Source organism: Dermacentor silvarum, chromosome 4 (assembly GCF_013339745.2).
Source record: "Dermacentor silvarum isolate Dsil-2018 chromosome 4, BIME_Dsil_1.4, whole genome shotgun sequence".
Lineage (NCBI taxonomy): Eukaryota > Metazoa > Arthropoda > Arachnida > Ixodida > Ixodidae > Dermacentor > Dermacentor silvarum.
In genome coordinates, this window is record NC_051157.2 from 78,075,182 (window position 1) to 78,096,481 (window position 21,300).

The 21,300-nt window shown below is 46.1% G+C and overlaps 1 protein-coding gene across 1 annotated transcript in view; it reads left to right on the forward strand.

Moving 5' to 3' along the window:
• The first annotated feature begins 15,870 nt into the window (after positions 1–15,870).
• The window catches only part of LOC119450292 (Down syndrome cell adhesion molecule-like protein Dscam2), a 60,501-nt gene continuing 55,071 nt past the window's right edge, over positions 15,871–21,300 (forward strand). The window contains exons 1-3 of the mRNA XM_037713714.2: positions 15,871–16,200; positions 20,043–20,390; positions 20,817–20,994. Coding sequence (XP_037569642.2) covers positions 15,882–16,200; positions 20,043–20,390; positions 20,817–20,994 — 845 coding nt within the window. The 5' untranslated portion in view covers positions 15,871–15,881. The remainder of the gene's footprint in view (positions 16,201–20,042; positions 20,391–20,816; positions 20,995–21,300) is intronic.

Consider the following 21,300-nt stretch of genomic DNA (forward strand, 5'->3'; position numbering starts at 1 on the left):
AACCATCAGTTCTTTCCCGTAGAGTGACACAGATGTATCCCTGACGCATTTTACGCCCTCTCTTTTAATGAATAAAGCCTCTGGTGAATCGCGTACTGCAGCGTTCTTTGTATTTCCAAAAATGCGTATCTCCACAAAAAAGGCGGCTCACATACACATGCCGAGACGCGCAGCTCGTATTCTTGACACTATGCCTTTCCTATACTTGCTTCCTTTTTCTCTCTCGCCACAACGTGACTTTTGAGGCTTCTTTCGAGTACGACAGGGTCTGAGACAGGAATCTATGCGCGAACAGCACCTTCCTTGTCGCAGGGCCAGCTCCTCGATTGGCATTGGGCCGATCATCTTTCAGCGGCGCTCTCCGGTGCAAGGTGTCTCGAACCAAGAACATTCCCTTCTGGTCCAATAAGTCGCAAAGCACTCGTGCGCTCGTAAATTGATCTCAATAAAGGATTGCGCTGAAAGCTGCATTTTATTCGCTTCCCACGTGCCATCGGTTTTTGTCATCCTAGGCCGGTATTTTGTAGCGATGCCTTTCCGATGCTAATGCCTTTTCGCGCTTTTCGTGCTTGGTCAGTGGTCAGAGCGACGGTACGCTCATGTTATCAACGGGATCAGCCGGCCGTGAGGGGTGGATGATAAGGCTAGTATAGAATAAAGCATAACTCATCGCTACAAAATACCGACCCTAGCTTGTGCTTTGCAGTCGCCTCATTTCCTTAAAAAACATGTACACAGTTTACACTGGCAAACGTTATCATTACGTATTTGACATCGAATAATAAGGTTCACTGAACCCAATGCCTATTACGAACTCTCGCTTGATATAAACCCCATGCAGTGAGGTTGCTTAACAGGAAAGAAAAGCAAATAGAATTTTATACTACATCATCCTCATCAAAATGGAGAAATTTAGACAACTAATATTAAAGTAGCAGGTGACATTTGTTCTTACTTGCATCATTGTATGTGGCCATAAAATGCTGTCGTCTCTGGTCTTCACGAAATGAACTTAGAAATGCCTAATAATACCGCAGACCTCAAACAGAGGTTCTGTTTATACATTTTCTTTCCCTGAGGGCTCTAGATCTATTCTGACTGGCGTTTGCAATAAAAAAAGCTTGAAGAAGGCATTCATTTTCCTGTATGATGCTGTATCATAATCCATGTTATTAGTGAAAAGAAAGCATGAGAAATAACTTAACCGCTTCCAGCTATGTATCGACTACCTAGCTTAATGAACGAAGCACCCTGTAGTACAGAAAAAGTTTCATCAGTCGTCTTTAGAAGAACTTGTGGAATAAATTGTAGAAGTCTGAACCTAAGAGGGCGCGTAATCAGCACCAATTAGCTTTAAATTAAATGCGGCTTGACTGGCAAGAAATTGCTCTCTATATGGTCGATAATTTTATCGACTACATTGTTAGCTTACCACTAAATCAGTGGCATGTTATTCTTGTTACCCAGTAACAACTCAACTTAACGAGCAGAGGAAACCATAACCAACATAGAGATTGTTTTTCTCTTCAAAATCGTATTCTTTGGTATTTAAATTTATAATTAGCGGACAGAGTGTTTTTTTTGTTTTCCCTTCTAATAGCGCATTTTAAGCGTATAATTTCTAGACTGTGTGTATTAACTAGTTCCGTACGTATGCAGCAGGTGAAAAGTCAGTGTTGCCTTTCAGTGATCGTAACATGAAAAGTTAACCACCATTTAAAGCAAACCTCTCCCCCATGATTGTTTTGAAGGCAGGTTCTCTAAATGGATATGTATATGTCAGGCAGCGTTACAGATCAGGTAGTGTTGGATGAGTGTGCCCGGTAACGTATAATTCATTCTCTAATCTGGCATTCGTACGTTTAGTTTAGTTCTTTTAATCAGACTTAAGGGGAAATTATTTTATCTCGGTAAACAGATTAGTCACAGGCAGAGCAAGAACGCGGGTTTTCTTCATTGAAAAGAAAAACGGCCTATAAGTGCTCTGCCTGACCCGAAACTGCTCGTCCTCGTGAAAACACACCAGCAAAACCAATATTTGTGGAATATATTATCAGTTCACTCAGACGCTTTAGTAACGAATCCATTAGTTAAGAAGAGACTAACCAAATAGAAACCATTGCTGTTTCAGCTCTTTTGCTTATGTAAGTGAGTGTTTTCATTTAGAACATGAAGAACGGCAATATAAAGTGCGCGCACGAAAGACGCATGTAAGATCGAATGAGCTGTATACCATGTTTTTGGTCGTATAACCCACCCCGCACGCCCACACAGTGATTTGCGAGTAATCCATTCAGCATTTTGCTCCTTTAATATGATGGAATATGGCAGTGCACTTCAAAAAAGGACGTAACACAGTGAACTAACACACGTAACTCTGTTGCGTTCTTGTTTTGAAGTGCAGTGCTATATTCCATCATAATTAAACAACCAGCCCACCAGTATGTCTTAACCTCGAATATGTGGCTTTTATCTTTATTACCTATATGGGCATGAATGTTATGGCAAAACGACTCGTACAAAATCATATGATGTAGAGTAGACAACTTCGAAGCTGCTCTGCGCTGAAGAATGAATACTCACGCTTCTTCACAAAGCGAATGTTTTTAATGTCTTCAATAGGTTCAATATTGTAGAATAAACAATTGTGCCTGTCAAACTGCGATTAAAAATCACATCGAAGTTGTGATTCGCTTCGTACATGAAGTTCGACCTTCGTTTCGGCATCCCCAAGCCACTCAAACGCCCCTGGAGAGCGCATGTTGCGAGAATGGTAATTGAGCACAACGCAATACCACTCCCTCCAAGGGACACACACCATCGGCACGACCACCATTCAAGTGAATGGGGATCTCAGAAAATTTCGACGTTATCGTTGCCATTGTGGTCGCTGCATTCACCTTTGCTATGCCTTACCATTTCAGGCCTCAAGAAGAAGGCACAAATGCCGTCAGCAGCTTTGAAGCAGGCATCATTATTGCTACTACATGAAGTACACAGTGACCGCTTAAATGTTTACACCGATGGGTGCTCATGCACTCTGGTTCAGCAGCTGCAGTATTTGTCCAAGCAAAATCTGCAGAGATAAATTTCAAGACATGCCACTTGACAACGACTGCTGTCGAACTTGCAGCTCTTAGTGCAGCACTTCAATTGATCAATCTGGAAAGACCGCAGAAATGGCCGATCTTCTGCGATTCCCACAAAGTTCCTACCCCTCTCTTCTCCCCCATTTCAGAGTTTCCTCTCTGGATTACGCCGTCGACCCACGAACAACTTGTCGCTCACACAAGAGAAATTCACCACCGCGCTGTTGAGAAACGACATGACGTCGTCTTGCAATGGTTGCCAAGTCATTTTGGTATCGTTATAAACGAGCAAGCAGACGCAGCCGTTTGATTTTCACATTCCACTGCTGATTGCGTCGCTATCCCTATGTCCAGAACAGACGCAGCGGGAAAGCTCCGTGCGCTTGCTCACGAGCTTACGTTAGCCCAATGGAATTCGACAGACTTTAGAAACCAGCGCCTCTGTTCGCTGGATCCTGATCTGAAGCTCCGCCTTCCGTACGGCTTTCAACGACGGGAAGCAACTCTCATTTGTCACCTATGGCTTGGAGTAGCGTTTAATAATGCTTCCTCCTATCTCATTGGAATGACCACAAGTTCAGAATGCGAATTTTGTGGTAGCAAATAGACGATAGCGCACCTTCTATGCGATTATCTTCGTTTCAACGCACAAAGAAAAGTTCTCCACACCACGCTCGACAAGATGAGACAACTGTCCCTTTACGGAGGCTAGATTTCTTGTATCATGTTCCCAGCCGACGTCAGCCTAAACTGCTTTAAAAGCGCTAGCGTGCTTTTTAAAAGCAAAGAGACCGAATAAAGAATTATAACGTGCGTGAACTGATGCGCTTTTTTTTATTTTGCCTTGTTTTTCTCATCTCTTGTGCCCTTACCCTACCCCCCTGTGCAGAGCAGCAAACCGGACCTCTGGTTAACCTCTGCTTATCGCCTCTTGTTTTTTTCTCTCTCTCTCTCCCTATTCGACGTTATCCACTGGTAAACTGGTTAAACATTTATGCAGATATACCACAATTTTGGAATCTGGATGGTGTGAGATTAGTTTGAGTTACCGAGGTAAAAGCAGTAGAGGAAGACACGAGCAGAGCCGCGTCGTCTGTTCCTGTTAGCTTTCCCGATCACGAGGACGAAAGTGATATATGATACTTGTCGAGGGAAGAATATATGTTGCGATATGTTTGCACATAGAAGGATGACACATATACAAACTCTATTAAGGCTACATAACCCTTTAACCCATTGGCGTATTGATTGCGGGGAATTAGCCCGGAATGGAGCCCGTACACATTGACGCATAACCAGTTGCACGTGTCCAGTGCGAAGTTCTTATTTAAGACTTCATATTCCTTCAGTCATAGCGGTACCATCCATTCTTGTGGACCGGCCAATCAATGGGCACACACCCTGTACCCAGTGCCAAAATTGTGTGTTCGGCACATACCCAGTGACACATGCACATTGACTTAAGTTGTCCACTAAGCCAGACAGCAGTCAGCAGCAAGTTGCGTATTTGGGCAGATACCCAGTAGACCACGTTATCAATAAATATCCACAAATAAATTGGCCGGGGAAACATCGAAGAATGACATACTCCGAGGAGAAGCCATAGAAAGCCTCGCTTTAAAAACCAACAAGGAGCAGCTGATTTTGCATTTACGCACTTCTCGCAGTACCCTCCGTGACGAGTCAGTGCCAGGCCTATACGCCTACAATATAGCGCAAAAGTAGTTCATTATATTAGTTATATGCATGTGCCTATATTACACACGCGAGTTTCTTAGTTTGTGTGGTGTATTTGTGCGTGTGTGCGTGTATCTGTGTGTGTGTGTGTGTGTGTGTATGTGTGCGTGCGTACATGTGAGTGCGTACTACGTGTACGTGTGTGTGTCAACATGTGCAACGTCATAAAATTAATTTGTTCAGGTGGCACAAAATGAGCCTCTTCATGTAAACAATATTCCAATAGACAAATACCTCAAAAGTAACTAAAACTCGGTAGCCACAACTTCTGTCTTCAACCTCGTTTTCCAGGAACAAACGAATTTTGTGGTTTTGTTTCGTGTTTCCATAAATAAAGCTGTTCTCACGCCACAGTCTCGCTATTGATTCCGTTATACTAAGTAGACTGCTTCTCAATTTTTCTGTCATCATGGCGCAGGCCTGGACAGCCGCTATCTAATGCTACCCACTGGCGAGCTGATGGTGCGAAATACGGAGAGTACAGACACGCAGCGCTCCTATCGCTGCCAGGTTCACAACAGACTCACTGGAGAGGGCCACTTGAGCAGCAGCGCGGGAAAAATTATCGTAACAGGTGAGTAGAAATTCGCTCTACCGCACGAGCGCTCATTAGTGCGAGCCCAGGCAATTGTTGCCATCACTTCTTGCCCAAGGAAAGTGGTTTCATGAGAGTCGCGCACTCACAGGGTGAAAGTTATTTCAAGTTATAGGTTACGGGCTTTGAGGACATACCGCTGACACCACCTCTCGAAACGACTGAAAGTCGAACATATTGGTAGGAATTCACGTTACTGAAAGGCGGGCGTGCAAATGCGGACACCGGAAGGAACGAAAAGCTGTGTTGCGTGATTGGCGACTGACCAACTTTAGACGAAGAAGCAAAGCACGCCTTGAATTGAAATAATAGTTTCTGCAGTGCCTTCTTTTTCTCCTGCAGCAGCTCGTTATTGATGTCAATGCCTGCGAGCGAGGCTTCATTGATGTCGGTTTCTTAAGATGCAATCACTAAATGACGTTCTCCGAGGCTTCAGCGTACACGATGGCAGTGCCGCGAAAAAGGTGCCGATGCTCATTGGTAAACTTGTAAGCCGTATACGTCAGCCGGGAGATCCCAAAGATCAACGATGCCTCGTGCCACACAAATTCATAGGGTCAGCAAAAGGGAAATGTTGCCTTCTGCTAGGACTTCACTGTTGCGCATCCCTTCAGATATCACCTGAATCATAAAGCTGGGACGGGGCGATATCGTGATGCGGTCGTCGGAAACGCGAAGACCGGCTCTATGGCTCCAGGCATCATCTTGTGTCACAGCTATGCTCGTAGAGAAAGAGATGTAACGCTTGCTGATGATGGCACCACATTCCCGGAGAAAATCCATTCCATGCAAGTATTAAATCACGGGAACATTCACGCAGAACAATGCAGCTAGTGAGAAACGTGGAATTTCGTATTCGTATTCTAGCAGTGCTCACACCAAGTGGTGCGACGTGTCCGCCACCTGTGCGAACTTGCGTCCCAGTCCGAGGCATAATAACTTTCTTAAGAACGCTCGCTAATTTCCTGCTAGTATTGGAGTAAACAGCACTAGTGTCTACAAGCGCGCTGGCATTTCTACCGTTGACGAGCACAGGTATGTTCATTGAGAACTTGTCTCCAGGCTGAGGTACAGGCGTCGTAAAATCTCTGGATACAGGCGCCGTCGAATCTCCATCGGGTCGAGGTCGCGTCGATTGAAGGTCTTCAGCACGTCACGTATCAGAGGCCTCGCCTCGAAAGTTCGCTGACATCAGTTTTCTAGACGAAGGCTGGGAGACCGTCCCTGCGTCATCCTCAATATGTACCTGCAAAAGATGGATAGGATCACCGCGGTGATGGTAATCGCGACTGACATTTTGGTGACTGTGGCGCATGCTACTGGGCGATGAACTGTTCAGTTTCGAGGGGCCTGTGTCCAAATCGGGGTCAAGGTTAATTGCCAGCAAAACCCTACAGTCCAAGTTGGCGGTAGTGGCACTCTCGGTATACGTGGCCCGCCTCACCACAATGATAAAAATTGGAGGATGCTTAAGCTTCGACTTATGTGTGGAATGCGGTAGCGTTATCGGGACCCGTTCGCATCGCATTTTTCTTTCTGAGTAGGGCTCAATACAACCGATGACGTGCGAAAGCCAGATTACAAAGACCAAGCTTACACTGATTCCCTTAAATTCGGCTTCACCTTTAAACACAAATGCATTCCTGTGAGAACATTTTTACAGGGCAATATAAGCCGTCCTATATCAAGATATGAATGCCCTAGCACATTTTTTTATTATTTTAATAATTGTTTGCTGTTGCCCCGAGGCACGCGCGTGTCCAAAATTTGGAGGACGTTTTAGTATTCAAAGATCCCTGAATACTTGTCAGGCTTCCCGGCAGCTGCAGCTTTCTTTTTTTTTTTTCACCTTCTCCTCGGCGCGCCGCTACCGTCTTACGCTGCCATGGAGGCGAGCGCCATCTGGATGGGGTTATCACAAGTAATCTACCCGAGCGCGCCGCTTTTGTTATGGTAGAAATACTGGAAAAGGGGTTTGTGTTTGAGCTTCCTCGTCACAGAATTATGATTTCTCGTACATTCAAAGTACAATCCGGCGCCATCGCGTATGTAGGTTGTAGTTGAGCAGCACTTTACGATTCTTCTGACGGATTTGACTTTGAGAAATTGATTTTTTGTTGACTAACACCTTGCGCCACGTGGAGCGCCTGTATGATCGGGGTGGTTTGGGGGAAATTTCTCCGCCACGGACGCCGACGCCGACGCCGGATTTTCTGCAACATGGGGTCCTTAACGCTATCGCGTGAAGAAAGCGGTCCTCGGTCAGGCGTGCGCCAAATGTCCGATTGACGTGTGACGGGGCCAGTGTCTTGAAAGTAAGCAACAGCCTGTGCCGACTGTAGCGCATCATGGGGGGTAATGGGAGCTAGCGGCGCTGATGCAAGGATGGGGCGCCGCAATGTGTCTCCATAAGTCACACGCTGGAAATCGCTCACCGCAGATGGAGATAATGTGCCTCAGCGCATCAGTGTAATTCGCGCGCCGAAATTCATTTGACGGGTGTTCTTCTCGGGGCGACGTTGAGGTACCCCGAGCGCTTGCTCCAATGCGTCATGCGCGATGCCGGAGATGTAGAGGCGACCTTTGGCTAAAGTGTTGAGCCCGAGTCGCCGTCTTCTATGGCGTCCGTCAAAACAGGTGCGTGTGAACAGAAACGGCTTCTTCTGCCTTTGAATTCGGCGGCGCCTGCGGCAAGGTGTGGCAATATATATATATATATATATATATATATATATATATACGGAGTTTCGAGCACACGTCGGCTTAATTGATTGCTGCGAGCGTGTTGTAGCTTGCGCCTCCAGAGATCGGTTCTGATATTTGACAATGCGCAAAATTTGTGACGAGAGTCTTTTCGTTGTTTCCCACATCGTAAAGAGAGCTTATTAATTCGTAAACGCTATAGATTTCTGCTTGATAGGTCTAGAAGGCAATTACAAATACTTGTGATGAACTTGTGCTTCCGCTGCCTTGAGCGCGTTGTGCTTTTTTTTGCTGACTTTATGGGTACGCCGTATGTCGCCTTCGCAAGACAAAACAGCCATTCGCAGATAGGAATCCATGATCAAAGGGTCCATCTTAGTAATCCTGGACTTTTACAAGCCTTTTATTGTTTACCTTTCATCAAACTCTACACGTTAACTATAGCTAAGTATATATCCTTAGCTACGCACTGCCTCTTAATTGGCTAGAACAATCTTGGCTTGTTTGCCACAAGTCGTCTATAACACGCGGAACACGTGGGCTTCTACTTCGTATCCAAAATAGTTTTAATGGAAAAATTCCCTCAAGCGATAGTGCAGGGCACTTCACCAGCTCGAACAGCGGCGATTAGCACGGCTTCTTATATTCGCAGTTTTATATATATTAGGTCAAGCGGGGCTCAGGCATTCCTCCGACATGGCGTTACAGAAGAGTAAATCACTACTTTTTAAATGTTTATAGACAAAGTTCTACTGTTAATGTAGTCATGAAATTTGTAAGCAGGCAAATAGACCACAATTAAACAACAGAAAACACAGCTACCTGCATAAGTTTTCAACCCGTTGCTACCCGCTTAAATACGCAGCGAGGAAGCCTGTGTTGATCTGTACAGAACACTTCATTTAAGACAGAGTACTTGGCCTTTATGATGCAGCAGCATTTGACTGCTCCAGAGGTGTTGTATACTTGGACATTTCAAAGAATGCTGAGTTCATTTTGTAACTTTGCTATAGATGCACAGAATGTACAGGTGCCCACAAAATAACTAGGAACGCCGGACCGATGGCCTTTCGCCGGCGGAACGCGCCGGTGAAAAAGTAGTGCCAGAGTCTGCGCGTGCGCGTTCTCCCTATAGCAAGCTTGCCTCGCTCCCCAGTGCATCTAAATAGGTGTTGTCTTGCTCCAAAAGAATAGCGTTCGGTGCCTTTTAGCGTTGTCACAGGTGCGGATGCGGTCTGTAAAACGCAGTGGGCGCGCGTGCGCGCGCGCTAATGGCCATCGGCGCCTTTCAAAGCGAAAGGCTTAACTGTCTCATTAGCTGCATAGCGCGCGAGCATGCTGTAGCCTACAGGCCCCAATTGCCCGGAAATTATCACCATCAGCACTGGCTCGAGCGTCGTCGTCTTCATCCGCAGTTTAAGCCAGCCGCCATTTGTGCGTGTGGCACGAAACTGCCGCGCCGTAGCCATGACAACCAGGCGACGCCACACAGACAGGGCTCCGCTGAGGTCCCGCCAGCTGCGCGCTACTACGCATGTGTCGTGACGTCATCCCGGTGTGTCTGCTCTCGCCGTCCGATAGAAATAAGTAAAAACTAAATGAACGTGCATGGCAAGGCAGGATTCGAACCCATGTACCCGCGGTCCGAAGGCGAGCGTCATAACCACTGCGCTATACAACCACTTTTTTTTCTTTAATGCAACGAAAATAAGACTGAAGGTATGTTACAGTGCGGACATAGCTACACATTTAAAACTCGGGCAAACACACACATGCGACCAAAAAGTGCATCCAGTCAGGCGGAGGTTCCTGCGCATCGTAGACACTTCTTATATAAGCTGCACTTTCTTGAAAGAATTATCTTTGAGATCGCGGACTTTCGGCATGGCGATCACACATTCTAGCTCTCCATAGGCTGTACAAACCCAGTGCTATGAACTTGTCATAGGGAGGACGGCCAGTAAACTTAAACGGTAGGAACCTAATTGCGTATGGAGTGATGTCAATGTCCTTTTTAAGCGTTTGTTGGAGAATGTCCCAGAAAAATATAGCATCCGTACAGTCTATAAAACAGTGACGTATGGGTTCAGCTCGTGGACACAGTCGATAGTTCGTGGACCATGGCACGAAGCAGCCCCTCGCGTTCAACCAGGTTTTAACAGGAAGTGTTTCCGTATGCAATTTAAAGAAAAATGTTTTAGCTCCAGGAGGTATACACATTTTACGTACCCGCCTAAGTACATTCTGATATGGCTGATTTAAATAAGGTGCATGATACAAAGTATCTGGGAAAATCGAATCCACAAGTGCAGCAGAGAAAGAGAGAGAAAGAAAGAAAGGAAAGACAAGGAGGTTAGCCAGTGTAAATACCGGCTTGCTACCCTGTACTGGGGAAAGGGGTAAAGGGAATAAAAGCTGATAGAAGAAACAAAAAAAAATGCATCAGAAATTGCTTCTTAACTCGCAGTGAAAATGTACTCCAGGCTGAACCTAACTTTCAAGAAAAGGAATGAATCAACGACCTCCTTGAGAAAGCCCCAAGGAGCCTGTGTGACATCTTTGGCATTTAATGACACTACTATATCAGGAAGATAATGAAGTAATCGGAGCTGTAACATTTCACGCAAAAAAGGATGTTCACTGTCTCGAAAGAAAAACAGGCGAGAAACAATTTGCCTGACGAAGAGATGAACTAATCCTAGACCACCTCTTTCAAGAGGGACGGACAGATTATCGCGCCGCATCGATTCACAGCTCGAGCTCCAAATAAATGTTGCAAATACGCGATGCAGTGCCTGAATACGAAGTCTTGAGCAGTGCAGTACTTGCAGCACATACATGAGACGGGAAACTAAGAACACGTTGCACACTTCAGCACGAATGAACATTGACAAATTCCGTCCTCGCCATGAATTCACTTTAATTTGTATTTTTTCTACTTCTCCCGACCAATGACGGTTGCTATTTCTATACTGTGAGAGAGGTACACCTAAATTGCGCAGATCTTTTTTTCCATTGAATGCCTGCGTAATGTGATGGCATTGTGGCCCATAGTCCAAACTAAGAACTTCAACTTTTTCAAAGTTAATGTTAGCACCAGAAGCCGCACAAAATTCTTCTGTAATTGCGAGAGCAGTTTTTGCACTCCTTTTATCAGTACAAAAGAAGGCGACGTCGTCTGCATATACAAGAACCCGAATCTCACTCGACGGCAGTTTAAACCCTTGGGAATTTTCTTCTTTCAGGATGCTCATACAAAGTGGCTCCAAATACAGGCAAAAGAGAAGCGGTGACAAAGGGCATCCTTGTCTTACTGATGATAAAAGCCTAATCGGATCGGAGAGAGAACCATTCACTATCAACCTCGTTGAGCCATTAGCATAACATATTTTGACACCTTTAATGAGCTGGGATCCGATATTTATGTGCTCTAGTACACTAAACAGGAACGAGTGATTTACCCTGTCGAACGCCTTAGCCAGATCTAGCTGTACCATTGCTACCTGTCCAATCCCCTCAGCTACACACTCTAGCACCGATCTCGCAACATGAATGTTGGTCTGAATGGACCGACCTCTGATGCCACATGTTTGATGGTCACCTACCACAGATCTTATCACGACTTGTAAACGGTTAGCTAATACGTTTGCAAAAATTTTATAATCCACATTGCATAATGAAATTGGCCGGTGTCCGTCCACTTTTTGCAATTTAGTTTCATCATTGCTTTTGGCTATGAGGACAGTGTGCCCTTCGTACATTGTGGCAGGTAGGTACCCTACCTCCAAGGCCTCACGGTACACCTGAAGTAATAATAGGGACAAGAGGGAACGAAAACACTGATAAAATTCGGCACTAAGGCCATCGGGGCCGGGCGTCTTGCCTTTCGCTAATTAATCTATGCATGCAGTTATCTCATTAATATCAATGTCATCATTTGTATAATCATAATCGTCCTGATTTAACTGGGGCAGTAACGATACAAATTTGGTGGCAGACACACCTGTATCCAATGGCTTATGGCTTCGAAATAATTTTTGGTAATGTTCAAAAAACGCTTTAGTTATTAGGGTCGGGTCATTCACAACAATTCCACCATAGTCTATATCTAGGATTTGTTTAGACAGCGCGTGTCGGCGCTCATCACCTAGGGACATACTGCATGGCTGTTCTTCCAGAAAACGCTGCGCTCGCGCACGCACTAGTGCACCTCTGTATTTTTCTGTGTACAAAGCCTGTAACTGCGCCTTGGTGTTATGAATATCATCAATATATTCACCCGGATGTAGACATTCAAGCTCATGCAATTCCCTCAGAAGTCTATACAATTCTTTGTAATTATTCTTTTGTTCAAAGGCCAATATTGATGATTCTTCGATAGCTATCATTTTAACTTCCTGTTTCATTAATTCCCACACAGCAAAAAGAGGCAAGTCCTTGAGGCATGACAGATGAGCTATAAGCTCAGTAGCACGCTTTAGGAAGCACTCACGCGAAAGTAGTTGGTTATTAAATTTCCACAACTCCCAGCATATACGCCGGCTTTGGTATCGACGACTACCAGAAGATGCTGAGACTAGGCAATGGTCACTAAAGAACAGGGTGCACAGTGTAACCATGAATAAGAGATAGGACGCTAAGCGAAACGTAAATTCGATCAAGCCTTGCATGCGAGATACCTTGGAAATGCGTGTAGCGACACCCCGCTTTTTCATGCTTCCCAATGTCCACAAGCTGATAATCACACAGCGGGCGTTGCAACGCATCACAACTTGGACCACGTCTCAGCCTCAATGACGTACGATCTTGCACATTACATACACAATTAAAGTCTCCAAAAACGACCAATGCACGATCAGTAGACAAATGATGTTCTAGACATAAAAAGAAAAACTCTCGTTCACGTAGCTTGTTCGGGGCATAAACACACACAAATATAAAGCTAATACCACTGATATAATTATCACACCATATTAGGCGCCCTTCCTTATCTGTAAACAAATGCCGCACATCACATCGTAATTGTCTTCTAAAGAATAACATACAACCAGCGGAAACTCCTATTGCATGGCTTACACAAACATTATAGTCAGATAGAAATGGAGTTAGAGCTACTTCTGTGTTTTCATCGGATTCAATCTTTGTTTCTTGGATAGCAGCAATATCTAATCTCCTATTGCGTAGCAAACGAAGGAGTTGAACTTGCCGTCGCTTACTGCGTAAGCCACGGACATTTAAAGTACCAAAGTGGAAGGGAAGAGCGCCCGCCATGATTACCTATGTTGGTGCAGCGTTCACACGCTGCTCTATTTGTGCATCACTCCTTCTTGATGAGGTGACGCACTGGGGACCTTTTGCTGCACTTCAACACATGAGATATCTGCGGGTGTAGGCGTTCCCCGGAGCGGTTTTGTCAACTTTGACACTTTGGGAACCCGGGCCTCCTTTCCCGCGGGTGATGGGTTGTCAGCTGGCGCTGGACGCTTCTTAGTAGCCTTAGTACTTTTCAAAATATTCTAATCATAGTACTTTCTTAGTACTTTTCAAAATATTCTAATCATAGTAGTCCAATTAGACTGCAATGTCATTTTATTGCTTTGTGAGTAAACACAGACTTCACATATTCGAAACTGTTTAAGCACTGTAGAAAACCTAACAGTTTCATTACAAATTTTCATGGCGGAGAGCTCGGCTACTTTCGAGGAACATCGAAAATATACCGTCTCACTATTGGCATCACTAAAAAATAGGTGCGTAAACAAAGAGTGCACGAAGCCTAGAATGGGGTTGTAGTGCTTATAGTTTTAGTAAATGATACATCAGCTTACTGTTTACGCAGTTACTTTACACAAACGCGTAATTTAGCAACAATGACAACTACAAAGAAAAAGAGAAAACTATGCATCACTTCTTTCAGCATGCCAACGCACTATGCAATATAAGGCCTGTATTCGAAGAAAGCAACCTTAAACTATAATGTGTCACAAAACTACAGTGATCAATGAGAAAAGCGCTTCGGGCTATTGCTTCCTAATGTCCTCTTAAAGGAACCGGGTTCGTAATTAAGCCATGCATCCGTTTAGTGAAAAAAAAAGCAAAACTCGAAGGTTAACAGGAAACGGGAGTTTAATGAGCAGAGGGTTGAGTTCCATAATATTGCTGATGCCAGCAGTCTGCAGCCGTCTAGATCTTCAAGCGCAGTCATTCAACCAAAGATTTGAACTGCACCTAGCTCCCTTCTACGCGGCTTGTGTACCCCCGAAAATTATTTAATTAACTCAAGCGCCAGCTCCCTCGTCGAGCACGCAAGAATTTTCCGAGCTGGACTCGTTTTGCACCATTTAATATTTATTTTATTCGAGATTTTCTTTTTAGTAGCCACATATTATCACCCAGCACCCAGCCAAATTTTATCATTGGTTCTTGAAAGGTGCGTCGTTGTTTTACTCCTGACAATTAAAGGTGTTTAGCTTTGGCAGCTGCGACCATAATGAACGTAAAAAGAGTACAGTCAATGTAGTTGGCTTTAATTTCGCAGCGCTTCAGAGGGGCTTAGTGATTGCTTTCATGGATTGGTTCATTTCTGTTGATGTCTTTTTTTTCCTCGAAATTTTTAAAGCTTCGACCAGGGTAATTATTTACATTACATTCATAATATTCCATTTAAACACCACTTTCACTAATTACGAAGCAGAAATGCGGGGCAGCAAGTGGAAAGCTATGAGCTCAGATGCAGAAGAACGCTGGGTAATTGATATCAAAGAAGTAATTTCCGAATCATGCATACTACTTACAGAGGAGAAGTGCACATTTGCGCAGCGAAATGTGAGATGAGTGCAGCGCTCTTCCATCGTGCTGTTGTAGTTTGGAGTTGGTGTTAAATGGCATATGAGTAGTTATAGTCAACTGACAGGACATCTTGCTGTGTAAGTGGTTCTTGACTAGAAAGTACGAACTATTAGTCATTTAGTCTTCACAGAAAACAGGCCTTAGTGGCCGCATTAAAATACCTCGCAATAGGTATAAACAGCAGCCATAATGTGGCCACAATTTGTACGTATGTAAATAAACATATTCAAGGAATTAATCCAAGGAATTGGCTATCAAACCGAAGGAACCTAAGGCAAACCTCTCCAGTTTTCTTTAAAGAGCTTCCCTCTTTTTCCTCCTCCCTCAAAATGTGTAACGCGAGGGCAAGCGACCCAAGGAACCGAACAGGAGGTGCGTATTGAGCAAGAAGAATACGGGGATCCCACGAACTTGGTTATTGTTAGTCGCATCCGTACGACGAAACCAACAAAAAAAAAAAAAAAAAACCAAGGAAAGCACAGGGAAAACGAAATGTTATATTTAAGCGAAATGCAGAAATGCGGTAAAGGGAAATCAAAGTGGACGAATAGACAAGTTGCCTCAAGTAGGAGATGAATCCTCATCTTCAACAATACGCATGGGGTGTCACTGTGTGTAACCTTTACTAGTTAAGGTTGACCGCGGAGGTCATTCTCCCGTCGAGATTCCTGTGTATTTGAGTATGTGCGCGAGATCGGCCTTGCTAGTGTTAGCGAGTGCCGCTCACGACACCTGTCCTAACACGGTCCTGTAGCATCAGCGGGGTCCGTATTAACGGCCCTTGCTAACGGACATTGCCCAGGTGGTTCTAAATCATCTTGTTCACAAAACAGAATAAATGATTTCGCATTGTCTGCCTCTGGGACTGCCTATTTCTTGCAGAGCCGCACAGCCTGCTGCCACCGCGAATGGCTGAGTACCGTAGTTCGGTTCAAGTGGAGAAAGGAGAGCGGGCGGTGCTGCCGTGCCTTGCACAGGGGCACCCGCCGCCTAGGCACCGTTGGCTCCGCATCAGCGGTGCAGAGGACCAGCAAGAGGCGCTGGGACCGGGTTCTTCGGATGGTGTAGAAAGTGCCGTGCCAGTGATGTTGTCTGACACTGTGACGCTACTGCCGGGAGGACCCCTGCTCTTGCACGCGGCTGGCACGCAGGACAGTGGAAGGTACCTCTGCGTGGCCAACAATTCAGCCGGCGAGGACAGGGCACACACAGACCTCCTCGTCACTGGTGAGTGTGATTATTTGCACGGTTTGCAAGTGTCTTTATTGGAATATGAATCGGAGAATTTGTGGGGCACAATGGAGTGGCGAAAACAACGCAACAGGGGACAGACATAAAAAAAAAACAATGCACTGCCCTCACAAGATCGTAAGATGGTTTCTGGCATTCCTTGTGACGGAATTACTTTCGTCGCCTCGGTACTACTTAACAATTTTGGTGCTGAGCAATTTCGTTATTTATGCGCTAGTTTCTTGTCCCCCTTAGATGCAATAGCAATTTTACTTATTGTACGAGACGCGTCTTGTCATCGTGGACCCTTTCGCGCGTCATGTGCGCTTCACATCTGTCAAATTACAATTTCTTTACGTGTCATAACGAGTTATATTCGTGTTCGCACTGGTTTGGGTTGCCTTGCCTGAAGCCTCTCGTTTGTCGTATCTCTAATCACACAAGAGAAAAAAAAAGTCGCAGTTTCGCCCGAAAGGCGAAGCATCGATTGCGATAGCCAATAATACACAGCTATACAAAGTAAGGATAGTAGTTTTATTGGCTGTACAAACTTGCAAACATTCGCTTACTAACTAAAGTAAGAAGCGTGGTGTGAGCGCACACAGGGAACATGAACACATCAGTCTCGATGAGGGCAGACACTCGCTATCAAAACGCTGGCGTGAGGAAGCGCGAGCGCAGCCGCGAGCGAATTGACCTTCGTGCTGTCTATCGCTTCAACGGAAACTGAGCGCCGAGAATGCAGCCCGCACAAAGGTATGAGTCGTCGGCGCACCTAGAATTTACCGCGCAGCAGCGACCCCAGTGACTTTCGTGCTGTCTATCGCTTCAACGCGAAGTAAGCGGCGGGAAGGCACGCACAGAAGTATGAGCCGTAGACTCTTCTCTCAACACAGATCGCTTTCATGATATGGCGCGCGCGTCCGCGGAATTGCCGGGAACCTAGCGCGCGAGAGTGAGCCGCGATCGTCGGCTCCCCTCGCACGCTTTCACACGCACATTCAGCATACGGCACGCGGCGACTATGTTATCGCCCTTGGACTCGATACGGAACATCACGGCGACGCCGACGACAAAAATGCGACTGGAGTGTCCATACAATTGCTATCATAATGAAATGACAAGGCTGAAGACGCAATGGCGTGCAGCGAAATCTCGGTGGCTCAAGCTGCTTTCCCCAAGTGCATGCTAGAGGGCGCCACAATACCGTGCCGCAGCAAACACGCAGGCTTCAATGAGGTCGCGTAGTGTCTGCGCCTTGAAGTTCGTAAATGTTTATCTAAGGGAGAATGCAGTATCTTAATCAGCAATAACCTCGATATCAGTGGCACTGTGTGAAACAGAGATTTGAACTTGGTCTCGCAAGTATACTTGAGGTCGCTGTTTACGCAACTAGCTCTGCCTATTTTATCTCGTCTTTCATTTTATCATTCAATCCCTAGCAGACGAGATAAATGTACCACATCTGGGCCAGCCTTCCTGTCTTCCCTTATTATCTACAATCATTGCCTTCAGTCGAAATTCTGCAACGCCTGCGTTGTAGAGCTTTCTTTGTTATGGTATGTCCTTTCATTGCGACAGGAATTATATGGACACTCCAGGTGCATTGCTGCCGTCGACGGCTCCGTCGCCGTGAGGTTCTGTATAATGTGCACGGGGGATAAAATTGTCGCCCCGCGCCGTGTACTCTATGTTCGAGTGAAAGCGTGCGAGGGTGAGTCTGAGATTGCGGTTCAGTATCGCGCACGCAAGAGCAGGAAGCGGGAAGGAAGCGCGCCGTCTTTCAGTCGCGCGCAACGTTCCGGAGGGAGGATAGGGAGGAGGGGGGAGAGTAGGAAGGGGGGAGAACGCGTACTACGGCGCGTGCTTCCGCCCGGGCGGCTCTATCTCGGAAGCCATCTGCGGCGGGGGCAAAGTCCCTCCCTACGCTGTGTTTTCGCGGCTTAATTTGCGTTGATGTGGGCGCCAGGACGAAGGTCAATTCGCTCGCTGCTGCGGCCGCGCTTACTACAGCATTTTGACAGCGAGTTGGCGCGGTCATCGAGTGAGATGCGTTCATGTTTGCTTGTGCGCGCGTGGCACCATGCTTGTTAATTGAGCGAGTATGCCTATGTTTACAATTTTATACGGCTGATAAAACTACTATCGTTACTTCGTATAGATGTCCACTAGATTGCTATCGCAATCGATGCTTCGCCTTTAGGGCGAAACTGCGACTTTTTCTTGGGAGGTTTCTTTACTTTGCCTTCGAGGTTTCCGTACTCTAGACACTTTCCGTTCGTCCCCCATGAAGTTGAATAATGTGCTGAACGTACGCACCGCTTCATAGAATCGCTCATGGCCTGTAGCTCACTTGCTAAGTTGCCAAGTAATAACCTAAATTTTGTTACTGAAAACAATATAACACCATCTTACTGCACAAGTGAACTTGTCCAGCCAAATCTTGAATATGCAGCTTTCATTTGGCCACACAGTGAATCCGCAGCAGTCGCCGCCATTGAAGCCTATGCTAATTTGCAAAGTGCATATCTGATGCCCTCAGATAGTTCTATTCACAACGATTGTCTGTTCACAAAAAAGCGCACTTCTCTTACCCAGTCTTTCCTCGCGTTTTAATTCCTCGGTCTGTGATCGGTTGCCAATATTTCTTATTATAACCAAGACTCAAAATTCACCATTTCTCTTGTTTTCAGCAAATTGCATTATGTTTTGATCACATCTGTGCAAACTGGCGAGCTCTCCTTCGGACCCAGTTAATGCAGTTTACGGTCTAGAGCACTGCACGGGCCGATTTTTTCAGCCCAGCCAGGGCCCGTTTTTACGTTGGGCTGCCCGCCCGAGCTCGATCAAAACTTTTATGGTGAGACCCAGGCCCGGCCCAGGCCCGGAAATAATCTACGTTACCCGCCCGGCCAGGCCCGCCACCCCTTTACCTTAGGCCCGAGCCCAGCCCGAGCCCGACTCAAAACCGGCCCGAGCCGGGCCCGAGACCGAAAAATATTGTTTTTCAGAGTTGAGACGCCCTAGAATAACTCGCTGCACGTTACATGCACACCACCAGAAAGCCCGAGCCCGGCCCGGGCCCGGGTCAAAAAGCACACGCCGTGCCCAAACCCGGCCCGAACCCGTGAAAAAACTGTTCTACTCGGCCCGGCCCGGCCCACGGGCCGGGCCGTGCCCGGATTTTCGGGTAAGCCCAAGCCCGTGCAGTGCTCTAGTTTACACTACGACGACCAGTAGTGAATGGAATCGCCTTCTTTCTTACATTGTCATAGGACAAAAAATAACAGCAGCAACAAACATTTAATATCTTTTCACCGGTATTTTCCCTTTTTTTCTTTTCTTTTTCTTCTTTTTTGTTGTTGCTTTGTTTTCCTTAGTTGATGGATCGCACCTAATTTCTCTAGCCTCTCTTGCATAGAGTTGGCTGCATACATTTGAAATACAGGGTTCGTACGACACATTTGAACTTCTGCCCTGTTGAGGCCTGATGTTTTCCAGTTATTGGATGACTTGCGCAGGACTCATGAACTGCTCGACATTAAAACTCCGAGTTTGAGGCTATGTGCCCAATATTCGGCAAAAGTTTAGCTTTTCCCAAACCCCGCGTCACGTAAAATTTTGTGATCGACTCTAATTTGGATTGTTGTCGAATAAACACCCAGGCAGACATCTAGTCGGTGAACAACTACTTCACCATATGGTGACCCGCCTCATATCAATTTTTGTAGTGCGACTGTACTTTGGATCGTCGTTTATTAAGCATGCACCCCGTTAGAAAACTAATCGGTGAACAACTTCACCATTGGTGAACATCTCGCGAACGCTCTTGTGTGCAGTGCCCTTGTCTGCAAGAGTCGATCCATCCGTGCAAGTAGTGGACGTCGGCCGGAGTGCAAACTTAAGCTGCCGCGTGGCTGGGCATCCCGTGCATGGCGTCCTGTGGACCCACAACGGACGCACCATAACACCGTCTTACACGTCGCGGCCGGCGTCTTCCTCCTCCGCTATCCGCGGTGGTGGAGAAGCCACCGGGAGCTCTGGAACTGCTTTATCGAGGATCGCGGTGCTATCGCGGGACATGCTTCACATCACCGGTGTGAACCGGCAGGACCGTGGAATGTATCAGTGTGTCGTCTACAATGACAGAGACTCGGCGCAAGGCTCAGCGCAGCTTGTCATCGGAGGTAAGCGCTTATTCAGCAGTACGTACGTGCCATCATGTGACGGATTTTCTGCTGGGATTAAGTTAGTGCCCCTCTTATTTCTTAGCAACCGCCATGTCCTGTAAATACAACAACGACAACATCTTGTAATGAGATGCGCGTACTACGTAGACAGTACGCGAGATAATAAGTTTATGACAATTGACATACGAAGAAAATGTGGGTAGAAATAATAAAAATAAGAATTACAATAGCGGCAGTTTTCAGAGAGATTACAAACAGATTTTCCCGAATTCCACCACCATAAAAATTCGATGAGTATATGATTATTCGATGAGTTTAAGCAAGAGACAACAACATAAGCTCATATAATGCAAAACACCTATGCAACGCTATTGCTACGCTTCACCTTGAGCTGCCGCGCTTTTGCTCCGTTGCGGCTCACAGAGGACGCTCCCGTGTTGGAGCACGTGTTCTCTGAGCGCCAGTCGCGGCCCGGTGGCACCGTATCCCTCAGGTGCTCGGCTTCGGGAAATCCACTGCCGCAAGTTACGTGGTCTCTGGATGGTGCACCTGTGCCCGAACACTACCACGTCCGGATAGGGGACTACGTCAGCGGTGAAAGGTAAGCTTTAGACGCCTTTTAATAACTACACTGTGTTTGCGGGCTGATATTCTGTAAGCATGTGCAGCAAGTACTTCGTCATATCTGGGCTGTCTATCCTGAGAAGCGGGACATGTAAGTGTGCGGCAGTGCGCAGAAAGCCGCGACAGCGCCGCTCTGTTGTGAAGGTTATAGCTGCGGCTGAACAGGCATATCAAATTGGGGTATTTAAAGCACTTATACTTAGTTGCAGCCATGGTGCCTTTTCTCTTCTCCTACAGCTGCTTTTAATCGGTAACTTCACGTGGTCCTAGCTTGCGACGTGGC